At 44.0% G+C, this 26,112-nt stretch overlaps 1 protein-coding gene across 4 annotated transcripts in view; it reads left to right on the top strand.

Moving 5' to 3' along the window:
* Positions 1-26,112, top strand: part of TENM4 (teneurin transmembrane protein 4) — a 1,476,030-nt gene that overhangs the window by 1,227,261 nt on the left and 222,657 nt on the right. For all 4 annotated transcript variants that reach the window (XM_069203936.1, XM_069203935.1, XM_069203934.1 and 1 more), the window contains 3 exons: positions 3,268-3,438; positions 11,124-11,338; positions 12,745-12,955. In XM_069203936.1, coding sequence (XP_069060037.1) covers positions 3,268-3,438; positions 11,124-11,338; positions 12,745-12,955 — 597 coding nt within the window. The remainder of the gene's footprint in view (positions 1-3,267; positions 3,439-11,123; positions 11,339-12,744; positions 12,956-26,112) is intronic.

The raw sequence follows: 26,112 nt of genomic DNA, 5'->3' as shown, positions 1-26,112 counted from the left end.
CGTTTCTGCGTCAAAAAGCGGCGCAAATGCGGCGCTAAAAAAGTATAAATATGGGTGTGTGGATAGAGCGCATCAGGTCCATTTCCAGGGCTGTACTGGCCAGATTCACCAGCGGAACATAAACTTGAGAGAAGCAAAAGGCTGGTGTCGGTAACCGAGGATGACCAGCGTCCTTGTGCAGGCGGCCAACCGTTTGTGGCGCTTCCTGAAGATACAGTATAATCGCACTGCACCAAAATTTGGTATAGTGTCTTCTCCCGCACGCCTGATGGTCCCCTGTGGGTTCTGAATTTACACTAAATCTATGATTTATAATAAGTCAATTTTTGAGCGTTTGCTCTTTTGCGTACTATTTTCTTCTGACATAATCATTTCAGTTTGTGCCCCAATGCATTTCGGACCCCCCTTGTCCTTCATCAGGGGTATCTTATCCGCTTATAAAAAGTTTCTCAAAAAACTGCTTTGAGCTGTCCTTCTATATTTATTGGTAATGGTGGGATTCGTCATTTTAGAAAGCGTCCTGATTGGTTATCCGCCGATAACCGCTGACTAGAGGCAAAAAAGTGCTCCGAGTGTCTTTCCTGGGGTGCTCAATGCCAGTTCGCCTAAGCGAGTCTTAACCCTTGGCCCACATCTATTTCTCAGCCAGGAACCCAAAATCGGACTTTATGCTAATTTGATCTGATCCGTGAAGATCCATAAGGATTTTTAAGGATACAGATTTCAATGAGAAACAACATCTTGTTTTTCGACATGAATGCATGATATCTTAGCACTAATGCGGGAATACACCCAAAATGTGAAATTGAAAATATGGAAAGTTTAAGGATGACATGTGGTGGCACATAAACAGAAGTTCTCAGATTTTTGTGGGGGAAAGTGTGATTTAAATGTGTTGCGTGCATTTTTCAGCCCATAGCATGTTGTTAGTTGTGGGAAAGACTACTGAAATAGGAACAAAGTCAGTTCCCTGTGAATTTCTGGTATGTTTATGTTTGGAGATAGACTGAATAAGTATGCCACCTTTGAGATGAATAACTTATGCTGGAATTGTGCAGATTTGCATAAAATACCGGAAGCATATTCTTATGTGAGTCCTAAAAAAAGTATAATGTGTTCTCACATAGCTGGTGTTGCAGAGATTTCTCATTTATGATGTTTTACATTATCAGAGTTTTGTTTGAATCCCTTTATTGTTATTCTAATAGCATAGGGGAATTGCCACCCCCCAAAAAAAAAAAAACTGTCAGCAACCTGCAAAATGCCAGGCGCAATTTCCACCTTCCAGACCGTCCTGGCTGCCACGGTAGTGCCTTTCAAACCCTACCCGGTCTCAAAATCCCTTAGTTAGATTGCAAGACTTTAACATTTTGTAACCACTTAACCTTAGTAGCTTCTCCAGATCTTTCCTTTAACAGGGGTGTTCAGTGTCTCAGTAATTTTTTGTAATGGGCACATTTGACAACTAACAAAATCAAATACATCAGATCCCGTTTACCTGTCCTGAACTTTCTCCTACACACAAAGACCCAAATAACACTTTATATCAGTTTACAAAAATCAATATTTTTATTCATTTTCTTTTGCAATTTTCATAGAACTTATGTTCCATTGTCATTTTACGCTCATATTGTTGCAAAAAAACATGAAACTTACCATTGATTAACCTGAATTAGTCAAAGTTTGCAAAAAGTTCCATCTGTTCAAAATACCATATCACTAATCATTTTAAAATGTCACAACTCCATTAGTCCCTCCCATTTCACTCTCACATCTATCAAACCACTCCTACCACATCCCACACACACTACACCCCCCCAGTTCGGAAGTATTGTACACCCCTCAGAGGCAGTTCTTTATTCACTTCCGTTGTGGTGTCACCAAACTGGGTTTTTAAATTGACAACGCACGTTTCGGTGGCTTTCCATCATTTCTACCGCCTTCTTCAGGACTATAACTCATTGACATTACAAACAGTGGGACTAATACTAATATCTACAAGTCAGACCCTACAAAGCCCGACAACCACCAGTGTCAAAAGACCACCCTTTACACAACCCATTTTTTTTTTACATGATTTGAAATGAAAGCTTTTTGATAACTCACTAACAAATTCATCATAACCTGTAACTGAAGAATCATAAATCAGAAACGTCATGACGGTCAAGTTTACAAAGTTTACTGACAATCTAGGCTTGGCTATCCTTTGTGTTGATATGTTGAGTTTCACAGTCCATTTTCCTTTGGAACCACACATAAGATCAAGTTTTTTTTTAATACAGCCCATAACAGTCACCTTTACACTGTACTGCAAACATCTCAGTAGGTAACGCAACAAATTAAGTGCACAAGTAGATGCATAGATATGGTTTTGGGTTCCGATTATTACAGTTGTTATCAACTTCCTAAAAAATAAATATAAGTCCCTTTATTTGTGCCAGATTGAGAGTTGAAAGATTGGTTCAGGGTTTAGTGGAAATGGAATCTGCCCCAGTTTCTTGCGAGAACACTGAATCCAGAGGATAATCCATTGAAAGAAATTCATAGGGTGCATGGTGGAAAAATTCTGCTGCTGGATCACTCTCTGATCTTGACATTTTGCATCAGAAATTGAATGATTTTCCATTACCACCGAACGCTTAGTCCTCTCAGTGCACATTTACGTGTCCCGGTGAAATTTTGAAATTTGCAGTTACCACATGTCTTGAACATGCTTCACGGTGAGGTGTGGCTTTTGATTTTAGAAGATCTTGCAACATTGTTGTTGCCATTGTAAAACTTTCGTGCTTGATGTGGGGACACAAACCCCCCAGGACAAATCCTTCACACATTATGTTAGAAATTAAATCTATTAGTACCTTTGAAATGTCGTTTGTGATGCACTTAAATTGCCTGCTGCCCAGAGTTATGTGCAGGGCAAAAATGAGAAACGCAAATAAGTCACATAAGTCACACCTGGGGTCTAATTTCGCGGTGGTTATGTCACAAACTGGTGCTGTTTCTGTTCTTGTGTTGAGTATCCTCTTTGTATTGTGTTTGACATCTTCCAGTAGCTCTGATCTAGCTTTAAGGGTCTTCAGAACGCTATACTTCCAAAGCTGTCCTTGATATGTTGTTGACAAGCCTGGTATATTGGTACCATGGGGTGGGTGTTTGCTCTGATGTCACCGGCAGAGTTGAGAGGTCGCATGAGGGTGTGCAAACAGCCCCTGCACTTTTGACGCAGTCCCTGCAGAAAAAGATGACTTTTCTCATTGCTCACCGCAGCCATGCACCTGTTTGGCCTAAACTGGCACCTGCAGCCGACGGATTCGCAGATGTATGAGATCGCGGAAGACAGAGCCAGCAGTTGGCCAGTGCCAACGGATGTCACCTTATACCCCTCGGGGGGCACAGGGTTAGAGTTACCGGACAGGAAAGGCAAAGGAACCAGCGAAGGTATGACGTGTTGTCCATGTTGTGAGTCCTCTGTGTCCAAATCTGCTTCCCGGACATCTTGTCTGGTACCCCATGAGTCATCTGTCCTCACGCTCCATCTTCCAATGCCTGGCTTCCATTCTCCCCATCTGACCTGTGCATTCTTCCACCATCTTCTCCTTTCTTCTGTGTCTGTAGTACTAGCTGTGGTATAATGGGATTCTGGCGATAAGGCTTTTCTCTTCTTTGGACCTATCACCAGCCATCAACAAAAGGTATCATATCACTGCAGATGAACATAAGGGCAACAACATCTTTGTTCTGTACTTGTTTTTTAATTCTTTTTCATAAACATACAATCATTTGTGTTTTTTGAACACAATAGGTGGGATCTGCTTGCAAGTAGATCAAGGTACTTATCATAAAAGATTGCTGCTATGCCTGCATCATTGAGTGCCATTGTATCACGAGATTGCTGTGAGGATTTATGACTATTGCCCTCCTGAGTTCTTTCACATGCCCAACCAGAAGACAGTGGCAGGGCAATAAGTAGACCTGGATGCCACCATATAAAACAGCAGAAGTATGCCAATCCACCCTTCTGGCACATACACCCGGCAAATGTCCCCTTTCACCAAACCTCTGCTTGTGTCCTTTTTTTTATGTCTGCTAATCCAAAGGGCGTCTAAATCACAGCATCTCCAATTTTTGTAAATCCCGCCTTTTTGAAAAATATTTTCAATGTTTCCACAAACAACAGCTTTTTCTATGTTGGCTAATTAACTTTTCCTCTATAGATTTTGTAATAGACAGGTAACCTAATATGAGCATTTACGCTCTGCCCATTGTGCAGAGACCTGGCTACTCATCGATGCTCTGCTTTCTCACCTTATTTAAGAAACCTTCATCCTGTTTTCATCCAAAGGTTGGTTGTTGCTGTTATAAAGTAGAGATCTACAGCCAGAGAGGTGGCCACCTTCATTCTACCTGTCAGTTACAGTAACGAGGTAGGAGAAGGGGCTTGGCAATAATGGAGTGATCCTAATGTTAGAGGGGCTCTTGCCAAACACCGCTTTCCTGACCATAAATACCTGTTTATGTGGACTATGTTGATGAAAACATTACTGGTGTTAGGGAATCCCTGGGTTTAATCGTCACTCCCGTTATAGATGTGCCAAAGGGCATCCAAATACCTATACGCTTTGAGATTAACAAAGTCCATCATGCTTACTCATTGTGGCTTGATGGCCGGCATCTTTTATATGAACAGCCAAGTACAGTAAGAACTGAAGAACAGCCAATGCAAGCTAGAGAACAGATCAGAAGAGGGGGAGTCTGCTAGGGCTGTGTAGGTACACTTTCACTTTTTAAAACAAGGGCTTAGAAGCAGTTAAGGTCCAGCCCCTTTACTTCCGCAGAGAACTCCAGAGAGTTCGCGATCGGATGGGTAAAGCGCTAACATCCTGGGCCAAAGAGGACCAGGACTTTTTAAAGGCTCCTTGACGGGAAACCCAATGTAAGTAGACATCAAAAGGACCAAGCACCAATTGAATGGTCTTTTAAAACTTTAACAGTCATCCTGTCTTGGCTCTGCCTGTTGAAGTTATCTTCAGGACAGCCACTCGTGTCTGTGTATTGCCGTCCTTTACAATCTTTAGATACAGGGAATGGTGGGAGGGTTATTGTTAGAATCAGAGGTTATATAGTCTTAACAAAGGCTATGCTCTTAAAACTAAGTCCCTCTGCTTACAGGAACCCACCCCCATGACTAAGGCAGTGTTCAGTTTTATAGCTCAGCAGTTGTTCACAGGGGACGTGTAAGGCCAGGGTAGATCTGGTACAGTTCCTACACCACCCAGTAGATGGCAGTATTTCCACTCATGGAAACAGTCTGGCGGGAAGGTTGTAGGACTAGCAGTAAGAAAGGTGCTATATGAAGTGAGTAGTAAATTCCATTTACACTGTTTTCTTTACACCCTCCACATATTTTCAAAGCAAGTTATCTGACTAGTGTTTTGCATCTTAACAGTAAACCATTATATATATTTTTTTCTGATTTTGACCCACCTTCTGCTAATTTTCTTTCCAGTATTCTGTTACCAGTAAGAATAGATTTGGATTTATTTCATGTTCTCACCCGCTGGATCTTCACGTGCAACGCAGGCATACATCAAAACGCGCAAAATAATCATAAGGCATAGAAGTGTAGAAGTAGTTCCCAGTAGACATCATTACAATGAAGATCCGGACTCACAAAATGTAGTAATTGTGTGCTACGTAAGTGCCAAATAATGGTACCAACAAATGATAAGTTAAATTGCGAATATAAAAGTGAAGGCAGACTTAGCAGAAAGCCAAACACAGGGGAGAGAAGGAAAGAGCAGTGGCAGCCTCTTAAAACTGACAATTGCCTTGAAATATTTAACATAATTGGGAGGGAGAGAATATTTTTGAGAGAATGCCATTTGACAGCAAGGACCAAAAATAACTTAACACCCAAATGATAAATGTAAAGAAACACCTTTTTCTTTAACCATCAACACAACAAGCATCTTAAGAATGTTTCTGCAGCCAACCCATAGTCTGCTTTCCCTGAAGAATCCATGCATATTTATTCACAAACCTTCAATTGTGATGTGTTACACGACATGCTACAATTTGTACATAATATAAGCACGTTCCTATAGTACAGTATAGCACAGTCTGAAGAGACTGGTCTCTGCCACCAGCTGTTATTACTAAAAAATGGAAAATAAAATAACTCCAGTCCTATTAGCCCTGCCGGCCCTAGGGCATGTGTTTCCAAATTTCAGAATAAAATTCCTTTTTTAATCATCTTGCGAGTGCCAGGGTGTCCAAGAAGCTCTCATTCAATCCAGTAAACGAGTCCTTGTGTGCCCGGTGGTCCTTTGACTCTGAGCAGTGTGGAAGTGAAATTCATAAATACTGTTTCCTTTCAGGATGTCCCCTGCTTTTCCATTGGTGACAGAGAGTTCGCGTGCACCCGCCCCTGGAAGCGGATGCATGGAAACGCCACCGCCGGTAGGGCAAGGTCAGCCCAGGAAATCCAAGGGCATTTTTGATTAGTTGTTTCTTATTACTGAGATCCTCCCTCTCATTTATCAACTCGGTGAATCCTTGATTGGAAAGAAATATTGCTGAGATTTGTAAGAATAATGCAATTAAATTGGCCCTGCTAGGCTGCTCAGAGTCACGTGGGGCATTTTCGTTGAGAGGTCCCAGGAAAGAAAAAAAAATCTGAAAAGAAGGTCAAAGTGGGATCTGCGCAAAGGTTCTGCAAATTTGCAGTCTCGGTATTGTCAGATTGGAATTCTATATTATAGCATGGGACACTGATTACAGCAGATATTTGTGGCTATGATTAGAAACGCACAGGACACTCTCATTCAGCATTGCTTTGGTTGGTTTGAAAGCCAGACATGCATTAGTGCACGTTATGAATTATTAGTTTCCCTTACTGTCCAGACGCGTATGTAAACAAAGCTTTGATGGCAGCCCTCCTAGTTTAGGCTTCAACTAGAAGGTGTGAAAATAAAAGGACTTTCTACCTCCAAATTCCTTCAAATACCCCTTTCAGGAAATGAGTGCTAAATTTGACCTTCTCTTCACTAGACAAAAGATTCTCTTCAGTACCTATAGTAAGTATATTGCCTTACACTCTTAAATACTAAAAGCATACTACATGCTAAAAGCAAAGGCAATCCATTTATTTGCAGATCCCCTTATTGATCTCATATTCTCACTTGCTTGTTGCCACTACCTGTCTTTTCCCTAGTTTATGATTTCTACTCTTTTCCCGCTTCTCTAAAACAGAACCAGCTATCAAGAAATCTCTACAGAATCTTCTGTCTCCAACTTATGGACATGTAGTCTCAATTCCATACTCTGCCTGTGCTCTAATTACTCATTTCTTTGCACGTTAGGTTGAGTGCATCTCACCACCCACATCAGGTGGACTATATCTGGCTAGGCTTATATTTTTTATGTTCCGACTAATTTATATCTTTGACTTTTCTCTACGGTCTATTTGATCACTTCAACTTCAGAAAAAGAACATACCATGTTTTGCACTAAAATAACAATAGACTGGTGCTTGGCCCTGCATCTGATGGTACCAATCACTGGTAAAACTTGCTGCAGATAGAATTATTAAAATTAGATACATTGCTCACACTTGATCAGTTATATACGTTTGTAACCTTGCGGTGTACTGATCAAACCTGAACCTTTGAGTCGGCCTGTATAGACTAGTTTGACTAAGGCCAAACAAATATGTTTTCAGAATAATGGTGTTAAGCGGTTACCAATGGTGATCAGGGGACATGAGGCACACATCCCGATGGGTTAAAAGTTTACATTCTACTGCAAGAGGGCTAGCCACGGTCTCTCTGGCCACAGCTTTCATAGACCATTTAATTTGTAACTTCCTCCTTGTGAATAGCTTTCAACATGACTTCCTGTATTTCCACAAGGATACCGCTCCATAGTAAAGCAAAATTTGATGCTGTAAGGTTACATCCAGGCCTTGCCTTGTGTACCGTATTCCTGTGCGCATAGTCAAAGCTTGCTGAAATGCGGAATGAGCAGTAGGAGGTTGAGTAAAGTCCATACAGAACTGCCATGCCTTTTTTATCTTCAGCACCAAATTCTCTCCGTCTGTAGCCTTACTGGGACCTTTTGTTTATGTTTTTGGTCCCAAACTTGATTCTGCAAATTTGGGGATGAACACAGCCTGGATGCTGCTGGCTGCAACACAGAGACTCTTCCTTCATCCCCAAAGGGATGCTGTTGGCATTATAGGCAAGGTGAGGGCAGTGCATCATCTCCTCACAGAGCTCATCCAAAGGTGACCTCATCAGAGATGCGCCTGGCCAATACACATGGCTTCAAGGAGGCTGCGCTCATCACCATCTTGGTGGTTAAGCATCTTTTCCTGGGTCTGATCCTTAAGTAAAAGATGCCACAGAGGTAGCATGGATGGGATTCAGGTTCTTCTTTTTTGTATAAATGGAATTTCCACTTAAGCCAACTGATCAGGGGCCTCGTTGCACCGCAACTCTTTGTAACTTTGGATGCAGATTAGCTCTTTGCTGTGGCCTCTTGTTAGGGGTGAGCAGAGATGCTTTGCCCACCTATCTCGTCCTAGACTGAATAGCTCTACTTTTAAGAGGAGTGAGGCTGGTAGTCAGATGTAAGTGAGTGACTTTTATTCAAAGTTAAGTAGCAATAAATAGAGGCAGGCTGTCAGAAGGCACTATGGCTCCATTGCGCTCCAGCCGTCATCTGCCTGCTACACCTTGCTTTCTTGGAACCCGGGCACCAACATTCCACGAAGGCATAAATGTCACGCACCAGCATGACGCATCATTGTCACGAGCATGCAAAGCTATCAACATGCAAGAACATAACATCATCTCCATCTCACGCCATATACAGTGTAGTCCAACCGTACTGTGGCTTTTTTTTAAGTTCTCTTCACTATATCTCTCCTAATATTTCTTCAGTGTCAGTTCTATGACATAGGCAGCCCATCCCACCAGTCGGGGGCACCAGACCTGGCGGTCGGCCATCTTGTTCTGTTGTCCCAGACCATCAGGTGTTGATAGTTTCATCTCTTCCATGATCCACTCTCACGAACAGCCTTCTCGCTTCCGCTGTGTCCCACTGGCATTTCTCTTCCAATGTTCTAAGCAATTGTGCCACTCAGCCAAATGTTTTCACGTGCCGTCTTTGTGTTCTGCTTGCGTTACCTGTCAGCGTGGTTTTCTGTGAGTACGTTTCATGTCTGTTTGTCAATGCAAACCTCCCATTTCCATAACCTGTTCTGATCACAATGGAAATGCAAGATCAATTCTGAAGCAAACGCATTTTGGTCTCCTATGTTGTTTGTGGTAATTGACTGATTTGTTGAGATGTCTTACAAAATGGATCTTTGAGTTTCCTATCCGAAGATATAACCATTACAGTGTGTGTTTTCAGGAACAGCTGCATCACAGAAGTGACAGTAAGTGAATGACAGCTGACAGAAAATTGTAGTAGTTTAGGAATCGTTAGTGCTGCATCTTGATGGGAGTAAAAAATACAGGATCTTGAGAGTAGGTACGAGAAAGGTTTGAGATGTATTAAATAGAGCTTCTTTTAATCCTTCTTGGCCTAGGGCTGGAAGTGATGGGCTCTGAAGAGGCATGAAGCCTTTCTTACCATACTTCTAAGTCTCTGAGCCAGCCTGTAAACCAAAAATTAAGACCAAAAATATATAAATTATCAGTAAATAGACTGACAGCTGTAGCAGGTCTGTTGTAATTGGCAGCACTGGTTAAATGATGAGAAACCCCAGTTTTATCTTCAAGCACTGGAAAGTGGATCCGTCTGCCCCCGACCATGGAGCCGCCATTAGAAATGAGGTTCCTCTACCTAATGACTCATTCTAGGAGGTTTGTTGTTTTGAAAATATTGTGCCTCATGGTACTTTCAAAAGTTTTTGGGGCTGTACATGGAGCTGGCGTGATACCCATCGGTTGAAGCATGACTCCATTTGCGCCTGCAGTTGCGATGACGAGATGCGCTGATGGACCATCGGCTTGCTGGAGACCCTGACCCCGTCCCACCAGAGCTTGAAATCTAACATGAAGCACTATAATATACCTCTCACCGCCGAGTGCACCCAATTACAGGAGGTGGCGGGGATCAGCCTGACACATTTTATAATATTTCGCTGCTCTGTTTATACTATTTTGAAGGCTTCCTGCAAGGCCTTTGTTACGTTAATTGAAATCGGGGCCACTAGCGACCTGTGCTGCAGAATTATGTTTTTAATTACCTGCCTTACTCTGTGAGACACTTCTCTGTAGCGGTGCACCCGAAAGTGTTCAAAACATATCCAGTGGCATTCTCCGGTTCCCAGACCGGGCCTCCTAAAAACCAAAATAGGCCTTGGTCAAGTCTTTCACGTATAAAAACAGTTCAATTATTGCAGATTGCTGTTGTAATAAAGCATTGCTGCCCCCTCACCAGGGCGTTAATAGTGGGTTCCGCTCTCTGCAGAGCGCATTCACTTTTGTTAATTGCCTGTCTTGCAATTCTGACAACAACGCTTACGGCAGGAGGGGGACTGAGCACCTGTTAATGCACAAGAGCTTGTGAGCATCACCCTGTTAGCACCCAGACCCCTTTTATCACAAGTCACCGGCCAATAGGCATGCCTTCTCTGCCTGCTGTGAGTCCCTGCCACTCAACCCAAGATGTAGCCAAGTAACACCAGGTCCTGACAGCATTCTAGGAATGCTGATTGGGTAGACGGCCTTATTGTCCATACAGGGTACTAATACCACTAGTAGCATTTGTGATTAATTAGTCATTTTGTTAACCAATTTTCCGTTTGAAAATCATATTATAGTGAAAATGTAGTTTACTTCACTGTGATCTGTCAATCAGTCAGAATCAGGCATTTACCTCCCTCTTGACTGAGTACTCCAACCCTACCAGCTGTCCTTTTAGCTCCTTGACCTTCAAAACGTCTTTTAAAGCGCCTTGAGTGTCCGGTTAGCAGGAGGCGGTGGCCAAGCCCTTTGCTCTCCCATTAGACGGCTCCGCAGGCAGGAAGGTTGCCTCTCCGTTCCAGTGCATTGGAAAGGTGGCTCCTGACACCCTGGCTAATGCAAGTTTGTTTTCCTGTGTCTTGCTAGGTAAACCCAGTAGTTTCTTCCCTGACGACAGTTTTATAGACTCAGGAGAGCTGGATGTTGGCAGGCGGAGCTCGCAGAAGATCCCTCCAGGCATATTCTGGCGATCGCAAGTCTTCATAGACCATCCTGTGCACCTGAAGTTCAATGTGTCCCTAGGAAAGGCGGCGCTGGTTGGGGTCTACGGGCGGAGAGGCCTTCCCCCTTCGCATACACAGGTAAGGCCATTTCCTTTGCAGAACTCTCTGCACTTTTTTCCCACTGCGCTGTTCCCGGCATGGTCAAGGCTTCTTTTGTCTCTGTCACTTGTTTTTCTGTGATGCATGCACTAGCACACACCCACTGGGCACTTTGCGCCAGATTTACAATGCCTTAGCGCCTCCAAGCGCCACACTAGCGTAATTTTTTTTAATGCTAATTCGGCTCAAGGAGGCAATTTTCGCCATGCCATATTTATAAAGTGGCACGATGCATGCATTGCACCACTTTGCGACCCCTTCTGCCACATTATGCCTGCGTCAGGCATGATGTATGCAAGGGGGGTGTTGCGGCGTTAGGAGGCCCACAAATGGCGCAGTGAAATCTACAAGATAGAACTGCGCCATTTTTAACGCCTGCCCAAAACAGGCATTAAAGGTGACGGACCCCTTTTAATCAATGGGCCTCCTTGCACTTTGCTGCACTAGTGTCAATATTTTTGACGCTATTGGCCTAATGTGCGCCATGGTGCGCCGTATTGTAAATACGGCGCACCCATGGTGTCATCAGGGGGCAGGGGTGACACAAGAAAACTGTTGCATGAGCACTGATGTGCCAGTTTCTTGTAAATATGCCCCTTTGTGTTTAGCATCTGTGTTTTTGTTTGCATGTGTGTTTTTAAAGATAAAGGTTTTTTTTTCCCTTAGGGCTAACATCTTTCAATCTAGCCATCTGCTTGAATCCTGTGTTTTTTAAAAGCAGTAGTCTTGGACCTCTGTTTTATGTACACTTGCACGATTCGTGCCGAACATAGTGTATTCTATACTCTGGGGCACTGGTCCAGCCTCCTTCTCCCATTGGCTTACTTGGCTCAGGAACTTTCAGCCACAGGCTTCGGACATTGTCGCACAGATCTTGATCAGCCCACAGGAATATTTTGGTCTCCCGTTCTATTGGCTGTCGAGCGAGTGATAGGAAGGGATGCCTTTAATAGCACTTTTCTGATAGCAGGGGATTTTGGGTGAAATGGCCTGTTGAAAGATCGCAGCCTACAGTGGAAGGTTGGGCCAAAACATGAGATGAAAGTATTAAGAATTTCTACAATTAACAAGGGCTTCTAATGGAAATAAATAAAAGCATGCCCGGATGTGCTCTTTTTTTTGTAGAATGAAAGTCTTGAAAGGTGTACGTCTTCTGACTTTTATCTTTCAATTGCTAATGTTTATCAACTTTTACTAGTATTAAAAATAATGGTTAGAAGGGCACAGACAGGCAGGCAGATTGCATGTTTACAAAGATCCTTTGCTTGTGTAGATATAGTTGAGTGTATGTGTCTTGACCTACTGCCAAAACAAATGGCCAGTCTCTGTGTTGGTGACATTTTTGAGTCCTCATTTGAAGTTTTGGTCGCTTTCCTTTTGCACAGTTTGACTTTGTGGAGCTCCTTGATGGTAGGAGGCTGCTGGCGCAAGAGGCCAGAAACCTGGAAGGACCTCAGCGGCTTCACCGGGGCATTGCCCCATTGACCAGTCACGAGACCGGGTTCATACAGTACTTGGACTCCGGGATCTGGCACCTGGCCTTCTACAATGACGGGAAAGAGGCGGAGCTGGTTTCCTTCCTTACCACAACCATTGGTAAGTTCCATATTAACATCTAAGTGAAACTGACACGACTGTTGTGTATTCTACTTTAAATGTTTTGGTGTGTCTGGTGTACTTCACTTCTCAGTTTAAAAAGTCTTGGCACAGTATTTCAGTGGAAACTATCTCCGGCCTTTGGAATTTAAGGCATCATTGGAACAATGGGAGTGTAAACACATCTATATGTCATACAAGTAAGCTCCAGCCTTCACCCAGGTCCCCATAATGCTAGTTTGCTAAAGTAGATTTTTGTGAATTAAATTTTCATTTGTAGTTTAAAATTAGAATGGGATTTTCAGCTGTGCTTTGTGTCCAAGAAAGCCCTTCCTCAAGGCACTTTGCACTGAAACTGAGACAGTAGCAGCTCCTGTTGTTTTGTCGGGTGCATTGCTCCATCTGTCAGCATTGAATTATATTGCAGTTGCATTTATGTGGCGCTCCAGACCACTGATGAGATGTCAGTGTGCTTTAGAGGATGGGTAGTATGTGTGCTGCTCTGTTGGTAGGAGTTGCTGGGAGGGTGTTGGTCTTTACTGTGACACATGCAAAGTGTTTCAGTGTTGTGCCTCACTACCAGAGTTGTGCTCTTTTTGTGTTGCATGTTGCTGCTTCTGATTTGATTCCTAACTCTCCTGTTGAAGATGTGGAACTTAAAAATAAACACAGTAAGTGAGTTATTTATGCACTTAGAGCCATTCTTGCTCCTGTCACTTTGCAAGGCTCTTTCCCTTAAGCCGAGCAATGTTATTGCTGAATTGCAAATAAACACACAGTTAAGAAGATTAAAGCTTCGTATATCTGTCAATACGGATTTTGGACAGATATGCCACTGGGAATTGCACCCTGGCTCCATTTATGCACCTAGAAACACCGGGAGCTTCAGGGCACAGGGAACTTACAACTAGAGACCCAGCCAACATCAAGCTTCTGCTCGGGCCAGGCCCATGACCTGTTAGAAAAGGACACCATTTCACATTCTCATAAGCCCCCCTTTGTGCAGCTGCTTATTGCGCATGAATTTGTAAAGCGCACTACTCACCTGTGAGGGTCTTACGCGCAAAAGGGGGGGGGGGGGGCGGTGAAGGAGGGAAAGGTGCTGCTACTGCTCGAACAGCCAGGTCTTGAGAAGTTTCCTGAAGGTAAGGAGGTCTTTGGTCTGGCGCAGGTGGGTGGGAAGAGTGTTCCACGTTTTGCCGGCGAGGTGCGAGAATGATCTACCGCTGGTTGTAGTTCTGCGGACGCGTGGGACGGTTGCAAGGGCGAGGTCGACGGAGCGGAGATGCCAGTTCGGGGTGTAGAAGGAGAGCCGTCTGTTGAGATATTCTGGTCCGGTGTTGTGCAGTGCTTTGTGAGCGTGGGTGAGCAGTTTGAAGGTGATTCTCATGGTGATTCTCATGTTGACTGGGAGCCAGTGCAGGTTTCTCAGGTGGTCTATGACGTGGCAGTGGCGGGGGATGTCCAGGATAGTGATGCAATCCTCCGAAGAGACAGCTTGCAATCCACACATATAGAGCTATGGGCGAATTTGGCAAGCCTGCTCCTTGTGCCGTTTACAGCACAGTATATAAGGCAGGCCTCAATCATGTTCGTGGCGCTAAATCTTTGCTGCTGTGTAGCTGGATCACAGCAGTGTAGCTGTAAGAGAAGCCCTTGACTACAAACGCCATCATTTCATCTGTGACACGGCTGCTTGCGCTGCAAACAGTTTTTTTCATGTTCGCAGGGCTCAATTTGTCCAGCCCCGCATCCTGAACTTAGTAGCAAGTCACTGCCCTGCTGTGTGCAGTCGATGTTTCCTCATCTGTCAGTCATTAAGGTCCATGCCTAGTCCGAGGATGTGCCTCTGGTACAGTGAGTGACCACTGCGTGCACCTGATCATATATCCACCACGGCCGATCGTGCCAGCGGCCGTTCCTAGATTCCTACCCTGTCCCTGACCCCAGCACTTGTGGTGGTGTGGGCAAGTCCAGGTAATGACACGCTGAGGCAATAGCTGTGGTCCGAGGGTCAGGGCCATGCAATGCAGATGGCAGTGGAGGGATGTTTCACGTTTAGGGTGGTGTTTGTAGAGGTCTTTTGTACATGGTCCTGTTCTGTTCTTTTTAAGTGTACTTCATCACACTATGAAGGTATATGTATTTATTTGAGACAAATAACCACCTTCCACGTGCCTTCTAATGGATTCTTAAATGCAAGTTTTTCTTAATGTTTATTTTCTTGGTGTGGGAGACCCACAGAAAACAACAAGTTGGTGTTTTTCTCTTTCGTCAAGCTAGTGATTAGAATTCATTTGTAGATGGTTCTTTCCTTTACCTTTTCATATATTTTGACACATTATCACATTTCATAAACTCTTCCAAGAGCCTTCTCGTGCTCATAAACAAAGCAGAGACTGCCTTTAGCTTTTCCCACAGACAGTGTTAGCTGTTCAGGATGCCTCATGCTGCCAGTGGCTGGATCACGTGCAGCGCCCGCAGAGAGTGGGCTGTGGGTCCGCCCACCTCTGCTACCGGCTTTATGGGGGGTGGGGGGTCCTGGTTTTTATGTGGCTTGAACGGCCGTTCTCCCAGGCCTTGGAAGTGTGTTGATTGTGCCACTGTCCCATCTGCATTCCCACTGGTGATGGATCTAAAGTAGTTCTTTTGTTAAATTGCAGACATCATGACATGCAACTTGTTTTTCAGTAAGTGTGTCCCTCGATGAACTTACTTTACTGACATTTGACGACATTTTAATTGCTGGTTTATGGCTTTTTATACTTCGGAAGTGCATCCTGTTTATGGCAGAAGGCTTATTTACTAACCACCTTTGCAAGCTCATTCTCATTACTTTGATGTCTTGATAACATGTTGTTGGAATTACAGTTTTGCTCGTAATATATGCACACTCAAGCTTTATTACAGCGGCACGGAAAACAATGGCTCTTTGTGAGAAGCATTTACTAAGCTATATTCTGCTGCTTAGACCTTTTAAGGTCACCACCTACAATGCAAACTCTCTCTGCCCCCCTTCATTCCACTCTTCTTTTAGGGCTGTTGCAGCCAAACAGTGCTTCATCATGGTAGTTTCTTTCTAGAACAGTCTGGAGCAGAACATGCAAAGTGACCCAACTCTTCCCAAACATGTCCCCTGAAAGGAGAAGACTATTAGCATTGACACTGCATGTTCATGAAAAGCGAGACGTATTGGCTTTGCCAGTGTTTGTTTATTTTCTTTGTGTGTCCGATAGACACATAAAAACAGTTGACACGTGCTTCACTCAGTTGTTTGAAGCCTTAAAGCTTCCTTGGTGAAGTGCTTAATTTGTGCTTGTTTCCTGTGCGGGGCACCGGCACTTATTTTCTGCCTCAAGCATTTACTGCTACCAAAAGCCTCATATGGGAAAGACGAAGGAGGAGAAAAACGAAAAAGCTTCACAATGGGAGAAAGCAGAAAGCTGCAAGAGTGAGCTGAAGGGGCAGGGAGTGGCTGTAAATGCATTAAAGGGGCCCGAGACGGCTTCAGGCCTCAGTATTCCGTGCTCACACATTTAATTGCAGCAGCCACTTGTTTAAGAGGAGGGCTTTGGGCACCGGCACGTTTTTATTTACAAATTAAGCACTGCCGTGGTGTATATTCGAGAGTGTGAGTAAGATAATCTGGCTGGTCTGAGGGGATGTAAACATTATAGCATGCAGTGGTGTTCGTTTGATGGGCGGATCATCAATAATGCAAGCAGCATAGGGGCAGACAATGCCTTCAAAGAAGGGAGGTTTAAATATGTCGGATAAAGACCCATATGTTTCGGGAACCATTTTGAAAGAGAGCTCAAGAAACAAACTAATATTTCAATGTTCTTCCGAGAAACCAATCCTCTGCAGCATCAAGAACATGAGGCAATTATCTGCCCACTGGATATACAGTATGCACATCAGAAAAATAGCACCAGACTGAGGCATTGTCGAAAAACGCATAACATAAATACAGTTGAACCATCGATTGTTTTAAATACCTATTAGAAGTCAGCATCTTCATGACTTGTACCTACCCTATGAATTCCTGTGCCCAGAAATAAAATACCGTCAGAATCATATGGCGTAATAGAGCTGCTCACTGTATCAACAACCGTGTTTGCCCCTGAATGATTCTTCTGATATCATTTACTGTGCCTGTCCATCGGTTCCTGACTGCCAGTTGAAGGGCACAAGAAATATTTAATTGATGTCAGTTTTCCAGGGCGCGAGGGACTGGGAGATGGTTCATTAAACATCTAACCCTCTCGAGGAACACACGTGCTGCGGTGCTATCCAACTCAAAGTTTTTAACTTTATCGACATTGGAAGGATGAAACCTGAGTGGATCCACCGAGTTTCCAATGTTCAAACACATGTTACACATAGGCCTCAGAAAGGATGCTTTATATCATGAAACTATTTTACTAAGCATTTAGGGCTCTTTAGTCAAAACATTCCCCTCGAATAGTGGCTTTATAAATATATGAGCGAGCAGTGTGGTTTCCTGACCTCTCTTTGCAGTCTCACGGGTCTTATGACACAACTTGTAGCGCCTGCTGGCTGGAATGTAAGTTCCTGGCGCCCTCAATCCAGCAAGTTTGACAAGTACTGAATCTTTATAGAATGGTTTCTTTTCACCAAAAACTCAGTGGCTTACATAGCAAACTACACTTTGTGTCAAAAACCTTGCTTACTATTGCATGTAACTGAGTGAAATCAACCGAATCACAATGTCACTGCAGCAGAGAAGTAAATCAAGGTCTGGATGAATGGTTGGATGAGTAAAACGGTATTGTGCTAATTTAATTAATAAGTACTTTTATGCCATTCGTGTGGTCCCATAGTCCTCCTTTTTAACCCGCGTGCTTTCTGTATTCCGAAATGATGACTAACAGTTCAAGTCGATTTCATCAGAGCCTGGAATGTCAGGTAATCGATTTTTTTTCTGAAAATGTATTTTGCGCAGGCGGGTTTGAAGATGATCACAGCGCACCCTGTAATAAGATATGTGTGCAGAGATGGTTGGGAGCAGGTCCAATAAAAGAGATGATGACTCAGAGGAAAATACTAGATCTGGAACTCTGGGAAAGAAAATTCATACCTGAACCCAGGTACACATTCCTAAGACATGGCGCCAAGGGGGTCCTCAGTGACATCATATTGATGAGCAAATTTTGAGTTGCCTATGATGTCACTGAGAAGCCTGAGGAGAAAAACACCCTAGATTTCACTTTTTCCCCACCTACAATTTTGAGTTATGTGCAGGGCCACTGGAATTATGTGACAAGAGAGGGCCAAGTTATGCAGCAGGGTTGAGTATATTATGCGGGAAGAAAAAGCAAGTTGTGTGGCAGAATGCTGCACATTTTGTAATAGTATTATTTCAATATTTTCACACTTTTAAACTTGAAAACACTGCCTGGGCACTGGTTGCACCCTATTAGTACCAGTTTAACACCGAAATATAGCAATAAGCAACAGAAAGGTGGCCAGTCCAGCTTTGCAAAGGGCCCTCCAACGATGGGCAGCAAGTGCTGGTGCATTTTTAGTAACTTTTGGACCGTTTGAGCTAGAAACAAAATGTATTTTTGTTAAAATCTTCAGATTATGCGGCAAATGATGGATTATACAACATATGCTGCAAATTTATAATTATGTGGAAATCGCTGCAGTCGTACAATCACATAATTTCAGTACCTCCCCTCCCTACAAGCCATCCGCCTCTGCTTTCAACTGCTACACAGCAACAGAGGCGTAATAGGACAGTAGTGCATAACAAGGCCTCCTCTTACCCTCTCAAAAGTAAAAAAACAAAAAAAAGTAATTCTAGGGTTCCTGCCACCAACCACCCCCCATATACCCATACTCTGCATTTATCCCCTCCCTACCAAAATGAAACCTGGTGCCCTGATATCCGCACATACACACACACACACACACACCACGCCACACACACACACACGCACACACCATACTATACACACGCTCACACCACGCCACACACACACACCATACCACACACACACACCACTCTCATTTCAACCATTCCTCCCACCCAAATGCATAAAAAAAACTATACATGGCGTCTTGCCACCCATTTCAACCACCCTCCACCTTTCTCTGTTCGTCACCTTCAGGTTGGTGAAAACCCAGGAGAGGCAGAAGAAGGCACCTGAGGTCACCAACCAACATTCTGCTGCCCCTCTTGGGTCTCCATAGACCAGGACGAGGAGGAGGAACACAGGTGGAAGTGGCAGTCCCTCTGATAAAATAACAACAGTGGGAAACAAATAATTTGTTTATAGCATAAGAGTCAAAAACTGAATTTTGATCTATTGTGGCTCTCTATGAGAGTCATCCATAACTAAAGGATGTCATACATTCATCCAAATTCCTTTAAAATAAGAGTACTCGTTACCACATTTAACTGGGGATGAACAAGCAAAGCTGGTGATATTGGGGAACTTTGCAGTTAGGAAAGACAGAAGATATTTCCCCAGAGTAAAGTTTAACCTCATCTGATCCCATTCCCTGCAGGATATCCCACCCAAGCTGGTTGCAGCAAGTTGCCGATAATTGTTTTCTCTGCTGGCACTAGTGGGGCATTTAGTCCTTAGTGGCAATGGCAGGTATGTCTAGTCCACCACTATTGTGGAAGTGGGAAAGTTGTGTGAAGTTGCAAAGCATCTGTCTTTGCAGCTTATCACATAGCTACAGCCAAGACTGATAAGTAGAAGTTCAGAAATGGCACTGGAAATATGCTTTTTTTTCATAAAACAAAGAATCCCCTCCTAGCAGTAGTGGTGTCTGTGACACAATAAAGACACAAAACAAGGCCTGCTTCTTCCTAGCAGCATGAGGTGCATCACTAGTTTCCTTCCCCTGAGAAGCCCCTAGTTCCAGCAGAGTCTATTAAAACAAGCATTTGCAGTGCAATGGGTCTCACATTTGCTCGAGTTAGAGCTATTAGCATTGTAAATTTCTAAATGGACGTTTCTTGCCACATAAATTGAAAATGAAAAGTAAAACAGTTGATATAAGTAAGCAGTTTGGAAGCACTACGGCCGCCATGAGCATGAGCGCGCAGGAGAGACACAAAAGGAAAAAGAAGTTTGCTTGTAAGGAGGGACAAACATAAAGAATTTACCAATCTCATCAAAGGATTTTTGAAAGGCAAGCCCAGGAACGAGTGTTAGTGATGGGCATGCAGTGGGTGTGGTTAAAAGCCCACATAGATACCAAGACATCGGAAAAGCACTGTTTGTGTGCTGCTATGCTCAATCTAAAACTGCCTCACCTCTCAGACTACTATCTGCAACAGAATACATACCGTCTACCATAGTTTATTTTCCAGTCAATAATTTGTTTGCTCGCCTTTGTTTCCTGTGACTCTCCAGTCATTTGTCAGTTTGTCTGCCTTTTAATCATTGATTCTGAAGGAATGTTTAGTTATTTTACACTGTTATGGATATCTTCATTGAGTATACCCCCTGCTGTAACTATATTCAAGAAAAACACACACACTATTCTTCACAGTCTGACGTAGGAAAGTAACCCATAGACCAGTGGTTCCCAACCTGTGGTCCGAGGATCCCTGGGGGTCCGCGAAGCCTCCTCAAGGGGTCCGCGACTGCTTAGAAAATTAAATATTATCAAAGGATTAGGTTCCCAGCTTTCAGTAATGACTCAGTGGGGGGGTCCCCGGATTCCAATAATGCTTCAATGGGGGTCCCGGATTCCAGCAATGATAAAGTGGGGGTCCACAGAAGTTTAAAGTTTGGGAACCACTGCATAGACAATAACTTAATTATATCTACGAATTAATGAATTAGGTATATATGGATCACCATATTTATGTGCTTTGAAAAAGTGAGGCACTGCAGAGCAACTGATGTGGAAGCAAGTGACAAGACAATGAATAACAACTCAAAGACAAAAGCAAAGGTTTAACTTGGCTGCAAAAGGGAGGAGTAGCAAAGTCAAAAGTAAAAGATTCAATCCATTCTCCTTTTAGATAAAATGAATTAGGAAAGTAGTCTACATAAATAGAAGTCAATGACATTAACGATGGGGAGCCTGAATATCGACTGCAGAATATCGGGGGACGTTAACATCATAAACAGAATACTGGGGAACAAAATATTGAACTAAGTGTGTGGGGATTTGCTGCGGTACGTAGATGTGGAGCTAACAATAGCAAATCTATACTTCTCCATATGTGCTTACCTTTCGATATTTTGTTGCTTAGTATATTTTGTCCATGATATATGTCTGCTACATTATTCTTGTACTCAGTATTCTAGAGAACAATTGATGTTCGCTAACTAAACATTTCCCATAAATCCATTGCTCTGTTATAACATTTAGATACATTGGTTCTTAGGACCACAGGGAGGCCCCGTCAGTTGTTTGTGGCTTTGAAACATAGTTAAGTCCATACTATTTTCCTTTGAGGGTCCTGCGTCAGGAACCCCTTCTCAAACTCGAAACACTGGAGAGGAGGGCGTGCACGGTCAGAACACCATGGACAGTAAAAACTCTGCTGCTATTGACAACTTGAGAAATGTGCAGCCTCCGTGCACAGTTCAACTGTTCTTTCCTGCTTAATCCGCGGCCTTGACATTGTTCCTGTACTGAGCGACTTCCAGCAGTCCGACTTCACAGCCATGAACAGTATTCATTGTATACTTCTACCATCTTCGCATGCACACCACGAATATACCCACTAATTTTGATGCTCCCCACCCACTGCTGCTGTGTTGTGATCATGCACAGGATTCCATTAGCAGGCCTTACAGGCAAGAGCTGGCTGAGCGAGCACCCTGCGTGCGGCCCGCGTGCAGTGCGCGGCCATGTTTTTAGAGCCCTGGCGGTTCTCCGAAACGCTTCCTGATACAGGCAAATTCTAACAATCACTTGTTATTCCATCTCCATCATGACATTTTTGCTGGTCATAAGTCGAAGGACTGCCTGTTGTTCTTGTAAAAGTGGAGGCATAATGCAAAACCCATAGCAGCATCTCATCATTCCCCCTTCCTGTCAAGAATAACCGTGAAAGTTCCTCCCTCCACCACATGGGGCGCTGGATGTGCCTGGCAGGGGAATAAGATAGTAAACAGTTTCTGCATTTATAAGACTGTTGCGCTGAGACCTTGAAAGACCATTTCCTATAAATGACGGTAAAAACCATTGTTTTGTGTCACAGTGACAAGATAAAAAAATAGAAAATATATTGCAAAGTAAATGTGTGCTTCGAATGGCTCAGTTTTGTCGTTTTAGATGTACTGAATTACAGCCCTGTAGCCATAATAGAAGAATATAGCACTGAGATGTAGGTGCGATAAATTAACCTTCCACTGCATGACATTGGCTACACTTCCAGGAACCTCTAATAAGAAGCACTCCACATGAACAGTGCCTGGTGAATTCACCTCTGCCCGCCGGCGTTGATGTATTGTCAAGCAATCTGGTATAAGCGGAACAAAATAGTGAGCTGGGGTGGTCCAGGGTCAGCACATCTCAGGCGAAGGATGCAGGCCAAAAACCTGCTTGCTAGAAGAAGAGGAACCAGGAGGCTCAGCGCAGCATCTGCTGAGCAGGCGAGGGCTCATAGCAGCAGCTGGCACAGCCGGGTGGCAGGATGAGGATCCTTCCTGGCGTGCTGCCCCCGGCTAATGACGAGGAACTGCAAAACTACGCGTGAAAGAGGTAAGGTTGTTCAATGAGGAGGGTTAACAACAAACAAGACCAATGCATCTTATTAGAATTGGATCAATTAAGCATTAATGCCCTGTATTGAGGGCGTTAACTACTGTCATCTATCCGCGTAGTAAAACTGAGTTCAAGCTGAAAGCAAGGGAATAAAATTCAGGGAAGGGGAAATTAATCAGTTTAACCTCTGCAAAAACACTGGTAAATGCCTGTATGTTAGGGCTTCTGATTGGCTGAGCCAATCTCAGAATTCCATTGGCGGTGCTAATTTCTTTGAAGAGTTCTCAAGGGCTCATGGAAAAGTTTTAAGGTATGAGTAACAAGCAGAGCATTTTTTGCCAATGTTATGTAGCATCAAGCAAAAGAAAAAAAAAGAAAAATGGCATGATGACGTAGCTGGTAATGGCGGCCATGTCATTTTGTAAGCACACTCATGCATGGGCCCTTTTTTTTATTTACAATAATGGAATGGTAAATAAAAAAATTAAACGAAACTAGAGGAATGCCAATGCTCTTTTTGGTAAAGTGAAGGGGCCAGTAGCAATTTGATGCGTACCCTCGAAAAAAAAAAGGAAAAGGAAAATAAATCACAGGGAACGGATGAGTGAGGGGAAGCAACCACTAGTGGGTCAAGTATAAATAAAAAAATAAAGTCAGGTGAAGAGGGGAAAAGTAAACCAAAAGGGGAGCGAGCAACAGAACGGGGGGAGGGAGAAACACGAGGGAGGGAGTAACACTGACACGAGGGAGAGAGCAACATAGAGCATGAGGGTGGGAATTTGGCAGCAGGGATGCAAATGAGGGAGACAGCTGGAAAACACATACTTTCATGGAGTGCTTAGCCAAAGAGAAAAAAGTAGTTCCCTAAAAGAGAGCTGATAAAAAAGAGGATACAAGCAGTCTATCAAAAGGATGGTAAAGAGTCTGTGCTCCAGGGGAGAGGCAAACAAAAGAAGAGGAAGGCTGCCATTGAATGAGAAGCAAGTAAAGCAAAGTGATCAAAGGGACAACCAGTGTTACGCAGTGATTGTGCTGAAGCCCACTGTACATTTACATGAAGCCCTCAAAATGTCTTTCACAACAAGTCAACTTGTGCTGTCTGGGAGGCTAGCCCTAAAACTGAGAGTGGACTGCACAAAGACATTTACCACGTCAATTTATGTATGTTTTCACCTTAAAGGCCACCTCATTCCTCTGCACTCTTTTTTTAAAAAATTGAAATGGTTTGAAATTGAGCAAGCACGAATGAAATTCCAGAAATGTGGACCCCCCTCCTCCACTGAAGCCGTATGGTCCTCGATAGCAGCTAACTTTCTGTTTGAGACAGAGAGAGGTGTTTAAAATTACCCAGGAGTGCGTAAACTGTAATGTTGTAATCCAGATTACTCTAAAAAATTCGAAACCTTTTAGGTACAGACTTGAAGCCAGATTATGAGTCTGGCAGTCAGCAGACCGCCAGACTTGCTGTGGCGGTCGAAACCGCTGCTGCTGTGGCGGTCTGATCGCCACATTACGACCTTGCCAGTGAGACTGCCAGGATACCCTAGTTTCCACCAGGATCGCTAATCCTGATGGGTTGGCCGCAGGTGGAGGTCGCAATCAGCCAGGGCGGAGCTGTATGCAGTGCTGCCCTGCTAATTACGATCTGGTTCCCTGCCATGAAAAGGCTGGCGGAGAACAGGTGGAAGGGGCTCAGGGGGGGGCCTGCACTGCTCCTGCACTTGGCATGGGCAGTGCAGGGGCCCCCCTGCCTACCACCCTCGCAGTGCTCACTGTCTGTTGGTGCCCTCTTACGAGCCGGCGACAATGCCTCTGCCACTCTCCAGCGGGGCTGACGGGTGGAAACCTTGTTTTCCGCCCATCAACTCAGCGGGACAGCCGTAATGGGCCCGGCAGGGAGGTAGGGAGGTAGCTATACCCGTCCGCCAAACTCATAACCATGCCCTAAGTAAATAGGAGCTCATTGCACCTAAAATTAGTGTATACACCTGTTTATGCATATCAAATAAAATAGCTGCTTGTGGACCCGTAGTGCAGCACTTAAAGAAAGCCTGAATCCCCCCCCCCCGATTGTTATATACTACATACACGTCAACATTGGATTTGGAGATCCAGAGAACAAAGAGGGTACTTAATTTTCCAGTTATTTTATTAACATGAAGTGAGGCAAACGTGAAGCGAGAGAACTAAAATGACATCACAATTGTCAGGTTTGGGGGTATTAGGAGTCTCCCGTCTGCACCGGTGGTGGTCCTACGCATATATTTATAATTTACGTGACCAATATAAAGGCAAGAGGAAAGCCATAAGCTTCCAGTGAAGACCCTTTCCAGCTTCTATACAGCCCTTTAATAAAACTCATGACTTTCTTGGTGTTTGCAGAGGGCCACAATGTGTTTTTTTTCCTAGTGTTTTAAAACAGTGCAGTGGTTTATTCAGGCATGGGAAACTTTACGGGTTTCTGTTTAATAAGATGTTGTGTTTTTAGCTGTTGTGTGGAACTCTGACATCCTATGATGTGGTCTTCACTACATAAAACCTCAAACAACAGCTTCTCCAGAAAAGAGCTCTCAAATGTCCTACGCCCATGTTCAAGGAGCTAACCAGTCCCTGTTTCTCTGTGCATTCTGGTAATTGCAGTCATGATTGTATAACTAGATGCGCAGGACTCCAGGTCCCAGGAAGCTGAGAAAGACCTGGACTGGATGCTTGACTCTTGCCTGGACCTGGTAAACACGAGCGCGTTCCCAGGATTACAGGGCCAGTGGTCGATCAGAATAGCTCCTTACTTTTCTATAGACCACTCCACCTCGTTTTTTTACTGCTAGAGCCAAAATCTGCATGAAATCACGTACGTTTGTTACGGGTTCCAAGACAGAGGTGTAGCAGGTGGTATTTAAGTGTCCAGGAAAATCTCCCTCTGCACCTTGCCCGCTCCTTTAGTGTAAATCATTCCAACAGTGCCCCTCAAATGGTTCTGTTGATAAATCTTTGACACGCCCCTTCTTTCTGACACATGGAGTTCAATTTGTTCCTTGTACTGTTCTGCCTGGAGCCGCCCCCCTCTGCAGCCATCTTGTGACAGCCGCTCCATCAAAGATGGCGGCCGCCTTTTGTTCGCTCCCACCCTGGGCCACCTCTGTCCTGTTGCTGCATGAATGCTGCCAGAGCCCCACCGCTCGGCTCCAGACATCTCTCTCACAGATCCCTGTAGAGCTTCAAAGCTTTGCAGCCTGTGTTGTGTCTCAGCAGCTGCAGCGAAGCTGTGCACGTTCAATGCCAAACTGAGCTTGTTCCTGTCCTTCAAAGACTCAGCTTGGGGGTGGAGGCACGCTAAAGGAATTGTATTGTGTCATTTGTATGGCAAGTAATACATCTATGTTGGGTGCTGAAGCACGTACCCGCGCAGAGAACCTGCTGCACCTTATAGGGTATGAGGTTGTAAT

The sequence above is a fragment of the Pleurodeles waltl genome, chromosome 8 (assembly GCF_031143425.1).
Source record: "Pleurodeles waltl isolate 20211129_DDA chromosome 8, aPleWal1.hap1.20221129, whole genome shotgun sequence".
NCBI lineage: Eukaryota > Metazoa > Chordata > Amphibia > Caudata > Salamandridae > Pleurodeles > Pleurodeles waltl.
This window is presented reverse-complemented; position numbering and strand designations above follow the sequence as displayed.